At 42.4% G+C, this 18479-nt stretch overlaps 1 protein-coding gene across 1 annotated transcript in view; it reads left to right on the plus strand.

The window, feature by feature from the left end:
* Nucleotides 1-18479, plus strand: part of lamb2 (laminin, beta 2 (laminin S)) — a 51643-nt gene that overhangs the window by 26676 nt on the left and 6488 nt on the right. Inside the window, exons 8-29 of the mRNA XM_078254300.1 lie at nucleotides 20-222; nucleotides 362-482; nucleotides 616-804; nucleotides 1314-1493; nucleotides 3660-3772; nucleotides 4844-4923; nucleotides 6267-6402; nucleotides 6510-6668; nucleotides 7005-7132; nucleotides 7290-7422; nucleotides 7543-7735; nucleotides 8723-8866; nucleotides 9328-9559; nucleotides 9830-9999; nucleotides 13083-13307; nucleotides 13433-13650; nucleotides 13750-13846; nucleotides 14614-14795; nucleotides 14910-15100; nucleotides 15260-15444; nucleotides 15666-15907; nucleotides 17699-17902. Coding sequence (XP_078110426.1) covers nucleotides 20-222; nucleotides 362-482; nucleotides 616-804; nucleotides 1314-1493; nucleotides 3660-3772; nucleotides 4844-4923; nucleotides 6267-6402; nucleotides 6510-6668; nucleotides 7005-7132; nucleotides 7290-7422; nucleotides 7543-7735; nucleotides 8723-8866; nucleotides 9328-9559; nucleotides 9830-9999; nucleotides 13083-13307; nucleotides 13433-13650; nucleotides 13750-13846; nucleotides 14614-14795; nucleotides 14910-15100; nucleotides 15260-15444; nucleotides 15666-15907; nucleotides 17699-17902 — 3725 coding nt within the window. The remainder of the gene's footprint in view (nucleotides 1-19; nucleotides 223-361; nucleotides 483-615; nucleotides 805-1313; nucleotides 1494-3659; nucleotides 3773-4843; nucleotides 4924-6266; nucleotides 6403-6509; nucleotides 6669-7004; nucleotides 7133-7289; nucleotides 7423-7542; nucleotides 7736-8722; nucleotides 8867-9327; nucleotides 9560-9829; nucleotides 10000-13082; nucleotides 13308-13432; nucleotides 13651-13749; nucleotides 13847-14613; nucleotides 14796-14909; nucleotides 15101-15259; nucleotides 15445-15665; nucleotides 15908-17698; nucleotides 17903-18479) is intronic.

Consider the following 18479-nt stretch of genomic DNA (forward strand, 5'->3'; position numbering starts at 1 on the left):
TTGTCCTCTCCCCCGACAGACCAACTGAAGATCACTAACTTGAGAGTGAACTTTACCAAGCTTCACACACTGGGAGACAACTTGCTGGACCCCAGAGCTGAAATCAAAGAAAAGTATTACTATGCCATATATGAGCTTGTTGTTCGCGGAAACTGCTTTTGCTATGGCCACGCCTCGGAGTGCGCACCCATCAATGGCATCAGGGATGATATAGAAGGAATGGTGAGTGATGAGTCTTCAGTTACAGTACAGGCTTCTAATTAGCTCCTCTTTCCTCCTGTAATTTGCTCTCACAATTTCAAAGCGTTTGTTTCTTCATCCCATAGGATTGCTTTAAATCCCCCTCTTATCTCCTTTTAAGGTTCACGGCAGGTGTGTGTGCAACCACAATACCAAGGGTTTGAACTGCGAGCAATGTGATGACTTCCACAACGACCTTCCCTGGAGACCAGCTGAAGGGCGCAACACCAACGCCTGCAGGAGTGAGTACAGAGGAGGAAGCAAAGGGGACATTTAGTGCAGTGCAAGCACATCACAGATCTATTTGACATTTAGATGTTCTTTAAAGCAAAGTTCTTTAAAATTTGTTTGGAATGGATGTCTTTTTTTTCCTAGAGTGTAACTGCAATGGCCACTCGACCATGTGCCACTTCGACATGGCGGTGTATTTGGCCATGGGAAACATCAGCGGAGGAGTGTGTGACGACTGCCAGCACAACACTATGGGACGCAACTGTGAGATGTGCAAACCTTTCTACTACCAAGACCCTATTAGGGATGTCAGGGACCCACAGGTCTGCGTAGGTGAGTCTGTGTTTGTGCACTTTGGTTTTGTACTGTACTGTAGTATTACCTGTAGGTGGCATGCCATCAAACTGTAAAGTTTCATATGTGCACATGTCACCCAAGTTCGGTTGCAATTGCATGTTGAATTTTAAGAGTTACGAGAGTGTTTGTCCCTGAGACCACATTTACCAAATTTTGGTAACAAATTATAGAGAAACAGTATGGAATATCGAAAAAATTAACTGATGGCATTTTTTCAGTCAGATTCATATTCTATGCACCAACATTGATGAAGGTTTGATGAAATATGCAGAAAAGTTTTTAAACAAAAAAACTAGAAAAAAAGATAAAAATGTGGCCATGGCCAACACTGATAAATGCACATGACACTAAGAAAGGCTACTGTTCACCACATAGACATCACATTGCAACACCAACTTAAAACATACACAACCAGACAAACTGAACTAAGTGCAGATATGTTTTCTCATGCATCGAAACTGACCTGTCACCTGTCTGTGCCATAGCTTGTGACTGCGACCCTGATGGTTCTCAGAATGGAGGCATGTGCGACAGCCACACCGACCCTTCCCTCGGCATGTTGGGAGGTCAGTGCCGTTGCAAGGGCAATGTCGAGGGGCCGCGCTGCGACAAGTGTAAGACTGGCTTCTTTGGCCTGAGCGCTGACAACCCTCAGGGCTGCCAACGTGAGTACAGTCTCAGTTTTCATTCACACAAACATAGAAATGTTTTAATGTACCAGATTGTCCTCCCTAATTCTGAAAATGACTCAAATGAGCAAATTAACGTTTTGATCAACTCCTTCCTGCTCCTATCTGGCAAGGGCGTAAATCCCAGGGGGGTCGGGGGGGTCAGGACCCCCCCCCCCATCTAAGGGTTGTCCCCCCCTAGAAATATCATTAAAACAATGCTGTGTATTGTAAATAACATAATGATGTATACTTAAAATATCTGTGTAAGTAGTCAAACAACACAAACCCCCAAAAATGCTTTTTAATTTTAGAAACATTTTGAGTTCCCCCTCCCTTGCCTCACAGTGGTTTGGTCCACTGCCTGCTGTAAGTTAGGATCTGCACTAGACTCACAGTCACATCGGGTAGTGACAGGAGTGTAATAAGTAGGCGGTTCAAGGCTGTTTTATTCACATTAAACATCGGATGAAGTTTTTCTTTTCTCAAATAGAAATGATGCTGAGTAATTAATGAATTAGTCATGACAAAATGTTCACTATGTTAGTGTAATATAATGTAGCCTAGCTTGTTTAATAGCTTGTTGGATAGAAATGCACCCACTACAACTAACGTTACCACGGCGATAAGCCTAACGTTATGTGTGTGAACTGACATTAGGGTTAATATTGAAGATCTACAGTTGTGTTTTGCTCAATATGAAGTTAAGTGGCTGATCAGTTAAATATATATCCTCTGTCCCAGAAGAAACCTAATATTTATGTGGAGGACGCAAGATCATTTTAGAATTATAATATGACCGCGTGGTGAACCTATGAACCTAACTCATATTTAGACATCTGACGTTTAGGATTTGTGTTGTTGTTGCTCAGATAAAATGACAGAGAAATGAAAAACAGGCATACAATCCTTTTTCAGTAGGCTTATACCAAAACGCCAAGTAAGTACAATAAGTCCTCATATCAAGACAATTTGGTAACATCTTTATAAGAATGGGTGCTTATGGAAATAATAACGTCACTATGTCACTGGCAAAGGAGACAGAAAGAACTGAGGAACAGGGAGACCAGGGACATTCAGGTGTAGAGTCTCAGGGAGACCAGGGACAGTCAGGTGTCAAGTCTCAGGTAAGTGTGTTGAGCTTAGTTCATATTTTTGGAGGTGTGTGGCTGAGGTCAGGGTGAGCAGATGAGCTTTACCAGTGGCTCACTAATTTACATTATGATCAGCTAATTTAACAAGTGTACAAAAGCATTGTATTTATTTTATATGGGGACACTTTTTGAAAATAAGTCATTATGTTTTAAGGTATTTTTGTGGCTTGATTGTAAACAACTTAAAAATAAATAAATGGTTTTAAAGAAGAATATTTTTGTCAATTTAGTCAGCTTTTTCATTGAATCAAGAGAAACGCTGAAAAGAAGGTTAATGGTACAGTCTCCATGCTACACTAATGATAGTATTAAGGCTTTCCTCTGTGTACACATGTCCTCTACGAGTATAATTGCCTGTATTATTTGTGTCCCCTTCAAAAATTGCTCTTCTGAAATGTTATGTTTATTGTCCCCCCCTACTGTTTGATCAGATTTACGCCCATGCTACCTGGATTTTGGTGACTGAACAGAAAGACAGTTTTTAGAGAGATTTTAGTCAATCACACAAAAAATGTAAAAGTGGTATTGGGGGGGAGGTGGGCGTGGGCGGGGGGAGCTGGACATGTCCGTGACATCCTCAGTGGAAATTGTGCCCTGTCCTGCTAGGCTTTGTAAAAAATGCATCTCACAATCTGGGTCACATAGAATTTAGTCTCGTTTTGCCAGACCTTCCTCCACAGTGCCGCAGAGGAGGGTCTGGCTGGTCCACACAGCATTACGGTATTGGTTTTAAACCAATGACAATTGTCATGGGCAGCGCTAAGCACCGGGCAGAGCCACGGTGCAGCTGCAAAAAAGCCTTGGGAAAAAACATGTTTTGGTGGAACGTGTACGTTCAAAGGTTGTTTTAGTCGTGCAACAACTATATAGAAATGTATTTAGAATTGTGATTGAACAGTGGTTGCAGTTGGTTTTATCACTTTAAAACCCTGCCTTTCAATGTGCTGCAGTAAGTAATCATCTATCTGTGAAAACCTCATCAATTTTGCCCTCTACCCTTTGCCACCAGCTTGCCAGTGTGACCACAGGGGAACAGTGTCAGGTAGCTCCCAGTGTGACCCAGTCAGTGGAGACTGCTTCTGCAAGCGTCTTGTCACTGGACGCAGCTGTGACCAGTGTTTGGTAAGGCAGTGCCAAAAAACTTGTCTCTTTGGCCTGACTTTTGTTTTCTGGCTTTAAGTAAAAACAAAAAAATCAATATATGTCATTTTCTTTGTCTCTGTCGTTCCCATCCACTCTGGTTCCTGTCAATAAGCCCTGTTAGTGGTAATGTGACAGACAAAAAACCTTTCGGTTTACCTTGCTGACTTTTTTTACTAACCTTCTTACCCCTGGATAACACTGTTATTATTTTTTGGCACTTAACATGATACAATTAAATGTCAATGTAAGCGTTGAATCTCATTTCCTTACGTTTCACTCCATGGCCCATATTACCTTTATCTTTTCGTTTCCTTTTTAACTTCTATATAAGTGCTGCTGATATTCTTCGCTCTGTTTCTTTCTCATATTTTTCATCCACTCTCTTCTGCACAGAAGCCCAAGATTTTAGGTGGTGATCACCTTCCTGTCATAATTTAACCTCTTGTCCCAAACTGACTCAGCCAGGAATAGTATAGGCAGGAATGTGGGCTCCTGCCTGGGCCCTGTGTCTAAATTTAGCCCAGGGATCTGAGGCTTGTCCGGTTGGTGTGGGTTACAGCAGGCCTAAAATGGTCAGGGCCTGAAACAGGTCCGAAAGTGGATCATGTCTTCTTCCATGTGAAGCCTCATTTAAGTAGCAATGGTGTAATGTCAACATCGGACAGAATTTTAAAATCCTCCAGAAAAGATGTCACACTGTCACTGAGGTAAAAGTGTATTCAAAACAAAAAGAAATACAAGTAAAAATGAAGTTGCTGACTGCAAAAGATCCAGTATTCACATTGTTAAGTCAGCTTTTCTTTTGAAAGAGAAAACAATTTCAATATCAATTGAAAGGAATGGTGTGGTAATAGTATTCCCCAAAGGTATGTATGACTCACTTATGACAGTCAAATTGCAGTGGAAGTTCCCTTCTCACTCTGGAATAGCATGGAAAGTGATGCATCGTGTCTGTCTGGAGCCAGCTGTTCAACTGTCTGTCTGTTGAGTGGTTGCTCTGTTTCTGTCTGTCAATCACCCTGCCCTCTGTCTGTCCTTCTGTGTTTCTAGCCAGAACACTGGGCTCTGAGCCACGACCTAAACGGCTGCCGAGGCTGCGAGTGTGATATCGGAGGAGCCCTGGACAACCAGTGAGTGATGCTGTAGCTTTAATTCTAAATCACAGGAAGTTTGAGGCCGTTACAAACTAGGTACCATAGCATGGAGGCTACTTTCAAATCCACTCAGAAATGAATTACTATCTCCAAAATAGCAACTTCAGCTTTGTGTACTCAGATTAATTGGCCTCCACCTTTACCCTGGGAGCAATAATTTGTTACACCCGTTGTCATGTTAATTAATTATTGGATTCATTTTCTGTGCCACTAGAGGTTGACATACTCTGTTCAAACACTAATTCATAACCCCAGTGATAATGGAAACTTTGGAAACTTTTTTATGTGATCAGCCAATGCAGATGTCAGTCAACCATATGGTCCAAAATAAAATATCTCTTAGATCTATTGATCATTTTTTTTACACACATTCATGGTCACAAGTGGATGGAATCTGACTTTGTTGATCCCTTGGCGTTTCCTCTACCGCCACCATTAGCTTGACATGCAATTCCCACTATTAGATGGATTGCCATGACATTTGGTACATCTTTTAACTTTTTCACTAGTGAAACTTCGCTGGTGATAGTACCACCAGCTCATCATTTTAATTTGTCCAATTCTTTGGTTTAGGATCAAATACCAACAAAACTAATTACATTTTCATCAGCCTCAGCTGTACTTAGTTTAGTGCTAATTAGCTGAAATTATGCTAACATATAGTTACCTGCGAAACATGCATGGAACAGCATGTTATCATTGCCATAGAGTGTTGCAGGTATGACGTATTTTTGTAGGCCAACCCAGAAGTTACTATCATCCTGGTTGCATCCATAAATGCAATCGCCAGACATTAGGCTATAAACGAACGTCACCGTGGTCGCATGACTAGGTCACCACCACTAGCTTCCAACTGATGTTGGTTGTTTGAAGTGAAGACGTCTGTAGTCTCATTTAGACACTTTTTAGCAAATGCCTTTTTAAAGACTCGTAATGTCTTCAAAATTCATGAGTGGGGTATTAACGGACCTATTTTATGTTGTAGATCAAAACGTGAAAAACCTCTTAAGCTTTTTTGCACTTCCGGTTACCTCGAGATGAGGTAACTTGCAAAAAATGCTAACTCATTTCCAGTTTTAGCTATAGCTATAGCTATAGCCTCACAAAGCAGCTAGCATGACCTGAGACACTCGTTGTTAGCTTGTCTTGTTGTAAGGTAGTAATGATTTACCAATGTCATATTTAGAAGAAGCCTAACTGTGAAAATTAAAATAGTAATTGTTTACTGACTAAGGGCTAAGCACCCAACATTGGTAGCTAAGCCATATCATATCAACTGTAGCAGTGAAATAACAAAGCTATTTGTGTCTTCTCTGTAGCTGCTCCATGGAGAGTGGTCAGTGTCGCTGCCGCAGTCACATGACAGGACGCCAGTGTACGCAGGTGGAGTCTAGATATTTCTTCATGGCTCTGGATCACTTCCTGTATGAGGCTGAGTTGGCCAAAATGGGGCAGGTGAGCCCACCGGTATTCTTCAGCACACATTTGTATTAGTGTAATTGTGTGGCTTCAGTATGGAAATATATTTAAAAATATACGTGACTACGTCTGTATATTCTCAGGGCTGTACTTTGGAGACCAGGGAGCACCAGCCGGGTCGCCCCGCCACATGGACGGGTGTTGGGTTCGCTCTGGTACCTGAGGGTGGCACTCTGGAGTTCCTAATCAGTAATATCCCCTACTCCATGGAATATGACCTGCTCATCCGCTATGAGTCACAGGTCTGTGCGTTTGTACATTAACATTTCTGCTCAGCTCAAAATAAGGTGTTTAAAGGAGTAGTTAAACGTTTTGTGAAATATGCTTACTCTCTCTCTTGCTCCACTAACTATTATCGTAAAAGAACATGATGGTGGATTTGCATGTTTCAGCCATTTGGCTATAAATCATGTATATTTTTCATGTTAAGCATTTTCCAAAGCATTTGTGATTGATTAGCTATCATCCAGGTAGCCATTACTTTACGTATAACTGACCTCCTCCTCTTCTCATATTTCACGATGAGTATGCTTCTGAGTCTGTCTGCATATTAACCATATAACACTGATTCTACCCAGATGCCCCGAGACTGGGAGGATGTACAAATAACAGTGATCCGTCCGGGCCCGATTCCTACCAGCAGCCCCTGTGGAAACACCATCCCAGATGATGACAGACTTACTGTCTCTCTGCCGGCTGGAGCCAGGTCTGTGGAACACACACACACACACAGACACACACACACACACACACACACACACACACACACACACACACACACACACACACACACACACACACACACACACACACACACACTCAATCGCTAAATGTCCACTGTGTGCTGACTGTGTTTGCCCCAGGTTTATGGTCCCTCCTCAGGCTGTGTGTCTGGAGAGAGGTGTGACTTACACCCTCCGCTTTGAGTTCAGACGCTATCAGGATGCCAACAGCATCCTCAATGGAGCGGCCAACGCTTTCCTCCTTGTGGACTCTGTGAGATGAATTTCTTTATCGAGTAATACACATCTAGATCATGAAGCAATGTCCGTTTTCATTCCACACACAAACATCTCCCTCTCTCTCCTTTTCTTAAATCCCTGTTCTTTGCTCCAGATTGCCTTGATGCCACGCCACTCCTCCATGGAGATGTTCAACGCAGGGGATATTGCTTCTAACAACAGGAAGCAGACCTATGAGCGGTACCGCTGCCACGAGGGGGCTAAGAGTGTAACCCGCCCACTGATGAGTGACACCTGTGCCAAGCTAATCACCAGCATGTCAGCTATCATTAATGACGGGGCTCTGTGTGAGTGAAAAAAGCCTTATTAGGCCTCGTTTGAATGACGTTCATGATGTTTACAATGCAGTAGGCTGCAGGGCTACATGGCCTTTACCCTGACCTCTGATTTCCTGTGGAGGAAAAAAAACATAGCATAATTATTAGGCTCAGTGAAGTTAACATTATTAATTACATTTTTAAAGTGTGGAATTTATTTATTGGTAAAGCTTATTGAGATTTCTTTGAGAACCTATTGTTTACTTGACTATTTCCTTCATGCTGTTCTCCTCTGCATGAGATTCAGCAGGGTACTGCAAGATTTAGATGTGTTTTTAGCATTATAATGGTGCTCAAAGGCGGTATATCTTAAAGCAGCTATCATTTATATTTTTAATTTTAACAATGTATCAAATAACCCAAATGACACTGTGAAAACAATGTAACAATGTTAAAGGGGTCGCTCATAGTGAAATACAGAGAATAATTAGCTAAATCTGCTGCTCCCCTCAGCTTTATGGAGCTTTATAGCAAGTTCCAGCTCATTGTTTAACTCTCCGGCATGCAACTTTACTGTTTTGTTTCACTCTCGCTGGAGCTGTTTTCATTGAAAGGCTTGAAAAACCCACTGTACACTACTTGCTCAGTACCAAACAGCAGACAGACACAGATAGAGACTAGCTGGTGAACATAGTGGAGCATTTAGCAGCTGAAGAGACAGATATTTCCCTCAGGAGTTGGTAGAGACCCAAAGCAGAGCTATACATTGTCTTTTTAAACATTGCTGCAGTATCCTTATAATTTCTATTTCCTTCCACAATAAGTGAATACATGTTCAGCTTGACTTTAAGTTGTAAATCAGTTGGGTGACCTGTAAAACTAATAATTAATCACATTAGCCTGACTGTCAGTCATCAGCCTTTGTTTGTTCCTTTTGTTCCCAGAATTCAATGGCTGGTTGTTTCCATATGTCAGGGTTCAGTGACTTCAGGCCTGTTCTTCTCTGTCCGCCTCCAGCTTGTAATTGCGATCCTCAGGGGTCCATCAGCGCCATGTGTGATGTCCGTGGGGGCCAATGTCACTGCAGGCCCAATGTGATTGGCCGACGCTGTGACCAGTGTGCTCCTGGAACTTACGGCTTTGGACCCTCAGGCTGCATAGGTGAGAAACACTGGACCTTTCAAATTTCTTTGAAATCCAGACCAGTTTATGGAGGATATGACGTTTTTATATTTTACACCCCTAATCTCGTTGGATTTTTCCAACTAATGTTTAAACTTTACCTGGAAGCGGTTAGTAGGTAGTGCAAACACAGTAACAGCTAATGAAGCAGCTTTTTGTTCTTTTATTCTATTAACAAGTTGTAGTGACAAAGTTCTGTGGTGTAAAATGAGCTTAGACACACTTGCAGAGCCTTTGATTAGTTATAGGCTATGCTGCTAGCGCCCTCTACTGTCTCTCCATGAACAATTGCAAATCCAAAGCCCCTTTACTTAAATTATTTATTCCCCATCCCTCTTATTACTTTCTCTTTCATTGATTCCATCTCCGCTCCACTTCACTTCCTCCAATCATCCTCCTTCCAATATGGCTTCCCTTATCCTTTTCCTCCCTTGGTGCAGCCTGCAGTTGCAGCTTGGAAGGCTCTGTGACTCGACTTTGTGACAAGTTCACTGGTCAGTGCCAGTGCCGCCCCGGAGCGTTTGGTCAGCGCTGCAACGGATGCCAGGCGGGTCACTGGGGCTTCCCCAGCTGCCGACCCTGCCAGTGTAACGGACACGCCGACGCGTGCGACCAAAGGACCGGAGTCTGCATCAACTGCAGGGACAGTACTGGAGGAGACAAGTGTGACAGGTGATGTTTCAGTGTGAAGATGACACAGCTGCATGAGATCAGGTCCAGTTTAAACATGAAATATATTGGCATATGGGGATAAAGAAAGGGATTTAAAAAATCTGTTGTGTTCATCTTCCTCTGATCATATAATAAAACAAGCATGAATATGATAACTGAACTTGCAGATACAGTATGCATACTTCTACTTTGTTGTTGCAAAGTTGTCTGTTAGAGTTCACAGGATTGTATTTTACTATTTTTATTTCAACTACTTTGTCATTTTTGTAGGTGTGCCAATGGTTACTATGGTAACCCCGTTTTGGGCAAAGCATCCAGTGGTCAGTGTCGCCCGTGCCCCTGTCCCGACGGCCCCAACAGTGGACGCCACTTTGCTGCATCTTGTTACCAGGACAACCGTAACAGACAAATTATCTGCAACTGTAACCAGGGTTACACAGGTAAACCTAGACCCTTGTACCCTTGCTGTGTATCTCTTCTTCTGTCCTTCCTGTTCCATCAGTCCTTGCTTTCTGCTCCGTTTCTCCTCTTCATTCCTCAGCAAGTAACGCTAATGAAATCATCTTCCAGATGTTTGTGTGGGTGATTCATTTTCTATAGAACGAAGGACGTTGTGAATACCTGAACATTATATCACTGCGTCATTATACTCCTCTTCATGATGCACTTTGTGTCAGTATTTGAGTTTTAAAACATTACTTCAAAAACCTCATCTACAGTAAGTCAAGTGCAATTGTGTCTGTGGTGTGTTTTATCAAGCCAAAGGGCACCTCAGTGGATCACTCTAAGCTGAAAGATACCTTTTATATTAAACAAGAGAGACTAAATAGTGATATGTCACCTAGTTTTAGTGCATTAATAGTCTTGTTTGTAGCAAACTGGAGCTGATGTTACAGTGTAACTAACCTCTACAGCCACGCTAGCAGCTCTGTGAGGCTGTACCCGGGCACAGTGGTGCTTTGACCTAAATGCTAACGTCAGCAAGCTAACATGCTCAAAATGACAATGCAAAAATGATGTGGTTATAATGTTAACATGTTCACCATCTTATGAACGTGTATCATGTTAATGCTTAGTGCTAATTACCTAATTAACACTAAATGCAAAGTAGGATACAGCTGAGGCTGATGGGAATGTCATTAGTTTTCAAGGTGTTAGGTCATCACAAATCGGGACCTGATGATGGCACTAGATGAATTTGTACAGGGACCACCAAAGGTTTTAAAATTCATTCTGTGGTGGACCGATCGACAGGCATTGCCAACCCTAGAACAAACGGACATTCCAGTCAGCCTCAGCTTTACTTTGTGTTTGGTGCTAAATAGCAATTATGCTAGCATGCTAACATGCTAAACAAAGAAAGTGAACATGGTAAACATTATATCCGCTAAACACCAGCATGTTAGCATTGTCATTGTACTATTTGTGAAATCACTCACTGGGGACCATGACTATACATTCTATTATCAGGCGAGTCTGACAGAGTCCATCTTTATTACCACAGCTCCATGTTCAACCACTGAGGTTATCCTCCTCCAGAGCAGTTCTGAAAAACGTTAGTAATACACTCCAACACATAAACTCCTATCTTCTACCTTATATGACAAGGTAAAGGATATAACTGGTAAGAATGATGTTTCTCAGTGGAACGTGGTGAATCTGGTAACCTGTGTCATTTCCTCCCTCCCCTGTATTACTGGCACAGGGATTGTTAAACGCTCCGGGGTGACCATTTTTAAGCGTGAGTAATGATGGTTGTCCCCCGTCCTCCCCTTCTCTTCCTCCTCCTCCTTCTCCTCCTTAATTTTCCACCAACCCTCCACTGTACTGTACCAATCCTACCCATGCATGGCTTCAGCACCCCTCCCATCAACGGTGCTGTGCCACAGTGCACTCCTGCCCATGTGTGACACCTGGCTCAAAGAAAAAAGTCACCCCTTTCCAATTGCTTTTGTTTTATATCGCACTAAAGGGACCCAGAATCAGGGGTGTCGAACTGGGGGTGGAAATGGGACTGAGTACCCAGGGCCCTCGTGTGAGGAGGGCCCAAAAAGAATTTTGTGCTACACCCCTGCCCAGAATCATTATTTTTGAGTAGTTGTGTCAAAAATGGGGGTTCCACTAAAATAACACAAATAAAAGGAAGAGGTTTTGAGGAAGGGTTTATACACAGGCGATGGTTGATTCTGAGTCTGGGTCAGCTTCTGTCTCTTGTGTTTGAATTGGGTTTAACTTTTCCTTTATCTGTGAATAAAAAGATATTTGGATGTGTTTGAGCAGTCATTTCCTAGGGAAAATGAGCTGTACTGATACTTCAATATAGTCATACAGCCATGATGAATACACTGATGTCACTATTTTTTTTTTTTTTAACCAGCCTGGCTTTTCTGATGAAGCACAACAGAGCACGCTGAATGAATGTCAGATGTCCACTGCATCATTATGACCTTTCTGTTAGAATAAGCAGGACAGAGTACTGACTTTCAAAAGTACAGGAAGAGAGAGGTAGTGGACCTAAACAACTCTGTAAATACACAGAGGCCAATTCAATTTGTCACCTTTCCCTCATTCTGCTCAACACTACTTCTACTTCCCTTTGCCCCCTCTCTCTTTCATTCTTGTCCTTCATCCAACTTTTCTCTTTTTCTCTCATCTGTGCTTCAGCCTTTATTCTGCCCTACTCTTTCCTCTCCCCACCATCTCATTTCTTCTTTCTTTAATTTCCTTCTGTGCTCCTTTCCTGCTAGACTCAAATATGCCAAGAATTTCTTCTTTTGAGTCCGACCTGAAGGGACAACAAATGAGATATAACAGTGAGGGAAAACAACCTAACTAAAATAATGATTCACTGGCAAAAGAATTGTTGAAGCTGTGTGGCACAATACTGTATATACCGTAATTCATGACATTTATGGTACTGATGCAGCCAAAAAAGTAATACACAGCGCAGTGTGGGACACTATTGTGCAAACCATGATGTGTCTGCAATGGTTTCACCTGTCTCTGTGGAGTTTCTTGAAGCAGACTGAGACATCATGCAAAAATATAAACAACAAAGCACAGAATATAAAAGTCTGCTGACTAATGTTTTAGTCTATTATGTAATCAATCAGTATAGTGATATGTTGCATAATCTCCTGAAGAAGGGTGTGATGACAACGTCTTACACTTAACTAATAAGAGCTGGTTAACCCAACCCTATTGAGTGATGATGCATAACAAAACTGATTCTCGTAACATGCTGTGTTAATATAATAATTTTCATGCTTTGCAGAGTCTAGGCAGGTTGAGGAGGTTCCTCATTTGTTGAACCAAGATGACCTGTTGATTGTGCTGCTGTAAATTCACAAGTTTCCTGCTTACTGTTGTTTTATACACCCTAAAAACAGCTTGGGAAATCCTGTAGAGCACTTCACCCATTCTTATTGAAAAATGTTTCAGTTCAAATAAAATCTCCTCCCTCCACTCCTTTCTTATTATAACTCTTGTTCCCTTTCCTTTTTGCTTTTTTTCCCCAATTCAGGAGCCCGATGTGAGGAATGTGCTCCGGGTTATTATGGCAACCCGTCTCAGCCCAGAGGGCGCTGCCAGCCGTGCCAGTGCAACAACAACATTGACATGTCAGACATTGATGCTTGCAACAGGGAGACCGGAGAGTGCAGAAAATGCCTTTACAACACTGAGGGCACCAAATGTGGCATCTGCAAGAGCGGCTATTTCGGGGACGCTTCACGACGCAACTGCAGGAGTGAGTGACATGTTCGTTAAAAAGAAGTCTGCAAAAAGAAAAGGCATTAGCTTGCATGTTGATGTTGTTTAAAAAAAAAAAAAAAAAACAATATCATGATGATGCATGTTTTTTTTGCCCTTCAGAGTGCACATGTAACTTCCTGGGTACTGACAGCAGCCAGTGCATGGAGCGTGAGGACTGTGTGTGCCAGCGTGCCTCAGGGCAGTGCCAGTGTCTACCAAATGTCATAGGTCTGCCATGTGACCACTGCGCCCCCAACCACTGGAACCTGGCCAGCGGGAGAGGCTGTGAAGCCTGCGGCTGTGATCCTAACAACTCAGTCACTTCCTCATGTAACGAGGTAGGGTAGACGTCTCATGATAAAATACAAGCGTAAAGTACTTTCACATTCATTCACATTGACGTGTCATGCTTCTGTTTTCTCCACTCTGTTGTGCAGTTTACTGGGCAGTGTCAGTGTCGTGACGGCTTTGGTGGGAAGACCTGCACAGACTGTCAGGAGAACTACTGGGGAGACCCCAGGACACAGTGCAGAGGTTAGAAACATAAGGACATAACGCATGCTCTTCAGAAATGGTCTAGTTGTGATGAACATGATCAAGAGACCAAAGGATTCAATGCAGAAGTCAAGTGCTTTCGGGCTTTATAGCTGCTCAGGCAGAGAGACGGGTTGCACAGTAGACAGTACAATACAGTGCAAAAATAAATACAGCTCATGTTGGCCAACACTGAAACTGTGCACCTAATAACACATTTTGCATTAGGTGGAGACCTGGGTACCGAAGGCTAACAAACAAAAATCAAAGCTAAGCACCAGAAACAGGTAGAAATATTCTAATGAGCCTGTATGTGACATAGGAAGGGGGGAGCCAAATCTGAATGGCTTGTTGAATCCCATGTTTTCTGATTTAGGCAGCCCACAAAAAAAACTGACTGGGATATCTTATTTCACAGTTTGTGGGTTGGTTGGCACCCCAGATAAACAAATATATGTGCACAAGCACTTTTAAATTTGAATAATTGCATACAAGATGTATGGTGAACTACATAAATGTAGAATTTTGGCTAGCCTAGAAAACTTACATAATGAATTTCATTAGAATAATGAATGGTTCAAATAGGATAGATCATGTCAGAGCAGTAACACAACTAACCAGTATGAGGCCTTATAACCACCTCGTAATCAGTAAATGACAGTTAGCATAGATACATAAGTGTCAACAAATGAGATATTCTCATTATAAACTAGTTCCTGTTACATATTCACTGCACACTCCCTCCTTTTCCTTCTCTCCCGCTCCAGCTTGTGACTGTGACTGGCGCGGCATTGAGACCTCTCAGTGTAACCGGGTGACCGGCCACTGTGTCTGCCAGCAGGGAGTGTCGGGTGTCCGCTGTGACCAGTGTGCCAGAGGCTTCTCTGGCCAGTTCCCCGACTGCAAACCCTGTCATCAGTGCTTCGGGGACTGGGATCGCATTGTGCAGGTGCAGTTTCATGCAAAAGAGGACGTCTAATCCTCGGTCAGCAGACGCCAAATGTGAACTATGGAGTCAACCATAATCTCATCTCTTCTCATCACAATTTTGTCTTACTACCAGGACCTGGCAGTGCGTACCAAGGCTCTGGCAGAGCGTGCCCACGAGATTCAGACCACAGGTCTTACCGGGGCCTATGAGAAGGCCTTTAGGGACCTGGAGGAGAAACTGGCACAAGCTCAGGGCATTGTCAACGCACGCAATGCCACTGCTGCAGCCGTCGCTACCCTAATGGAGCTTATTGAAGAACTTAGGTACAGCTTTTACACTCCACTGCATTTTAAAAGTTTCCCAAGTCAAAAAATATCCATCTGAAGTCATTATTCACATAAGGTAGCATTATCAAGATTACGATACTTGAGTTGGGAATTGTTTTGAAAAAAGGAACAACAACTGCTTGTCTTGCCCTGCAGAGCGCAGATCGCCGAGACCACTGACACCCTGAATCGTCTGGAAGGAGACCTAACCATCGTCCAGGACAGCAACTCGGAGGCAAGCAAGGAGCTGAGTGTTCTGGAGAGAGAGGCTAAAGAACTAAACCTCACTTCGGAGCAGCTACACCGCCAACTGGATATCCTCAAAAACTCCAACTTCCTAGGTGAGAAAAAAAGAGGGACGACAGATCCTCATTATTCAACCATTCCCTCTATTACCGCTGACTTTCTGTTGCTGTGGGCTTTCTTTTAACTATCCACACTCTAAGTTCACTCACATGCACCATCATAATTCCTAATCCTCTTCCTCTTTTCATCACTTAGTCAAGAATCTGTAATACCTAATAATCCATTTAGATCAATCTAAAATCCGGTTTACCTTTAGGTGCGTATGACAGCATCCGTAGCTCCTACAACAGGTCTTGTGATGCGGAGCGGCGCGCCAATGAATCAACAACCACCCGGCCCAGCACAGTCAGCCAATCTGCAGACACTCGGCGCCGTACCGAGCGCCTCATCGCCGCCAAGAAGGACGACTTCAACCGTAAAAATGCTGCTAACAAACGTGGGCTTGGAGACCTCAACACCAGAGCACAGGGACTGGACTTGAAGAAGATCAATGAGAAGGTCTGATCACATTCATCATTATTTGAAGCAGCTGTTAGTGCTGATACAGTTTAAGAGAAGTAACTACAGGAGCAGTGAAATTGAGAAAAAAAATGGTTTCAATTTTTTCAGGCCTGCTGGCTAACTGCATAACAGATGAATCAGTTGTAATTCCTTTTTATGCCTTCAATGGAAAACACAGCATCAACAACAAACACTTCTTTCAGCTTGTCCACTCGTTTGTTTAAGATAAGAAGCTTTATTCTTCTTATTTACTGTCCATAGTTCATAGTGATTACTTTTTTTTTTAAATTATTATTATCATTTTATTTGTTAGGGAACATGTACAATTTTTAACATAAATGTTGCCATTTGATGCATTGTACCAGAGTTAGCCTTAGGCTAATTTACATCTGCAGTCCCTAGGTAGAGCACAATTTAAATCCAACAGTAAAAACATGACAACATCTAACAAAACAACAAGACAGATCACAATCCTACATCAATATAATGCACATTGTGACATACAAACACATACACACACACACACACACACACACACCTGTTCAGCACCATGTTGAAAAACAAAAAAATAAAAGAAATAAAAGTTTAAAAAAAGCAGGATGTTATTGGTTGCAGACTTGATTGGTATTTAAATAATGTTTTAATTGAAATTTGAAGCTTCTGATGGAACTACAGGTCTTTATGTTGTCTGGAATAGAATTCTATTGAGTGATGGCTTTAGTAACTGAAAATGCTGACTGTCCAAAGGTTGTGTAACAGGAGGGTACAGTGCAGTTATGTATGGAGGCTGTTCTGGCGGATCTTACAGAGCTAACAGAGCAGAGATAGACAAAATCATGTAAACAGGTGGGAGCCAAGCCATGTAGAATTTTGTACACTGTGCACAGATTTGAAAAAACTCTAAACTTATCAAAATTAAGGATGTGTAAGGCCGGCTACACACTGCCTGCGTGGCGTGAGCGTGGATTTTTCTATGTCTTTACACACCAGAAACGTGTCTGACGTGGCGCTGCTGCTGCTAGCCTTGTCTGTACACATGTATGTTTCCCATTGATAAAATGAAATACCATGTTAAACATAAATATAGACTGATTTGATTACAGCAAAGATAACGTTGGCAGTATTGATGGCAAAATAGGCTACAGAATATTTCGTTCTGTATTGACAGGTGCAATATTAGAAAATCGATTAGGCGATAGGCGTTGGTTCTATTTCTAGTATGCACGCGTTTTCGGCGTGGCTTGAGCCGTGCCTGAGACGTGCGTGTGTAAGCTATAACCTGTTAACATGGGAGCCGAAATATAAACGGACATGCCACGCAGCTGACACGCTGATGCCATGCAGCCAGTGTGTAGCCGGCCTAAGGATGTGTCTCCATTTCGCTTTTGTGTTATTTATCTGTCCACTATTTATATTGAAATCCACAATAAAGTGGTCTACAAAATTACATTCAAAAATATGATTCAAAGGTAGCTTCTTAACCGCAACAAATAACATGAATTGTACTGCAAAAGACGAGATGGCAGTAACTGATATTTTTTCCAATACAGACAACAAGTAACTTTAGTTTTCCCTTTTTACATGTTGTTTTTACATTTTTATAAATTCCTATGGGGTATTATTTATTTATAAGATAAAACAGACAACAAAAGTCACATTCTGGTCTTTACTCAATATTGACCCAATGTGTACATATAGTGTTTTTGGTTTTGTAGGACAGTAGAGGATTGAAGTGTCTCAATTCACCTGATCATTTCCACACAAATAAAAGTACACTTGTTCCAACAGGTGTGCGGCTCCCCGGGTGATGCTCCCTGTGACGAAAGTCCTTGTGGGGGTGCAGGTTGCCGTGACGATGAAGGGAACCGTCACTGTGGAGGCCTAAACTGTAACGGCGCTGTAGCAGCGGCTGACAATGCCCTGGAGGGAGCCAAACACGCTGAGAAGGAGCTCAACAAAGCTATAGGAGAGGTGGAGGGACTCTTTACCAAGGTATGAAGGCATATAGGAACTTACTGTTGGTATGTATATATGTGCATGTGTATGTTTTTTTTTTTTTGTGTCAACATATTTCTAGAGCCGCCTCTTTGGACAAAATATCAGTCATACAGGGAGAAAATCATAGTAGAAGAAGCGGAAAAAGCTTTTTGTCGTCTTGTCATTAGAGCAGAATGGAATGCAGATCTTCCAGCTGAATCTAATTTGCAAGTGTTACATGTTCCCTCCCTTCTTCACATTAATTCTTTGTGTGTGTGTGTGTGTGTGTGTGTGTGTCTGTGTGTGTGTGTCCTGGAGACACCTACTGTAGTGGAACGAACCACAGAGGCATTTTTGAGTACTCTGCCAGGTGTTTAGATGTTTGTCTGCAGACAGATTTTGTCACCACAATAGTGTTACGACTATGTAAGATACAGTCACAAAACTTTACAGGTGTGTAGATGAGATCAAAATGAAGGCTGAGTTTGAAAATGGGTGTGGTCCGAGCAAGGGGGCGCCAGAAGTAAGGGAGTAGAAAGTATGGAAGGGGCCCCCACTTTAAGCCACCGGCCCGATTTGGCGCCGTGGCTGC

The sequence above is a fragment of the Sander vitreus genome, chromosome 7 (assembly GCF_031162955.1).
Source record: "Sander vitreus isolate 19-12246 chromosome 7, sanVit1, whole genome shotgun sequence".
In the NCBI taxonomy this organism is placed as follows: domain Eukaryota; kingdom Metazoa; phylum Chordata; class Actinopteri; order Perciformes; family Percidae; genus Sander; species Sander vitreus.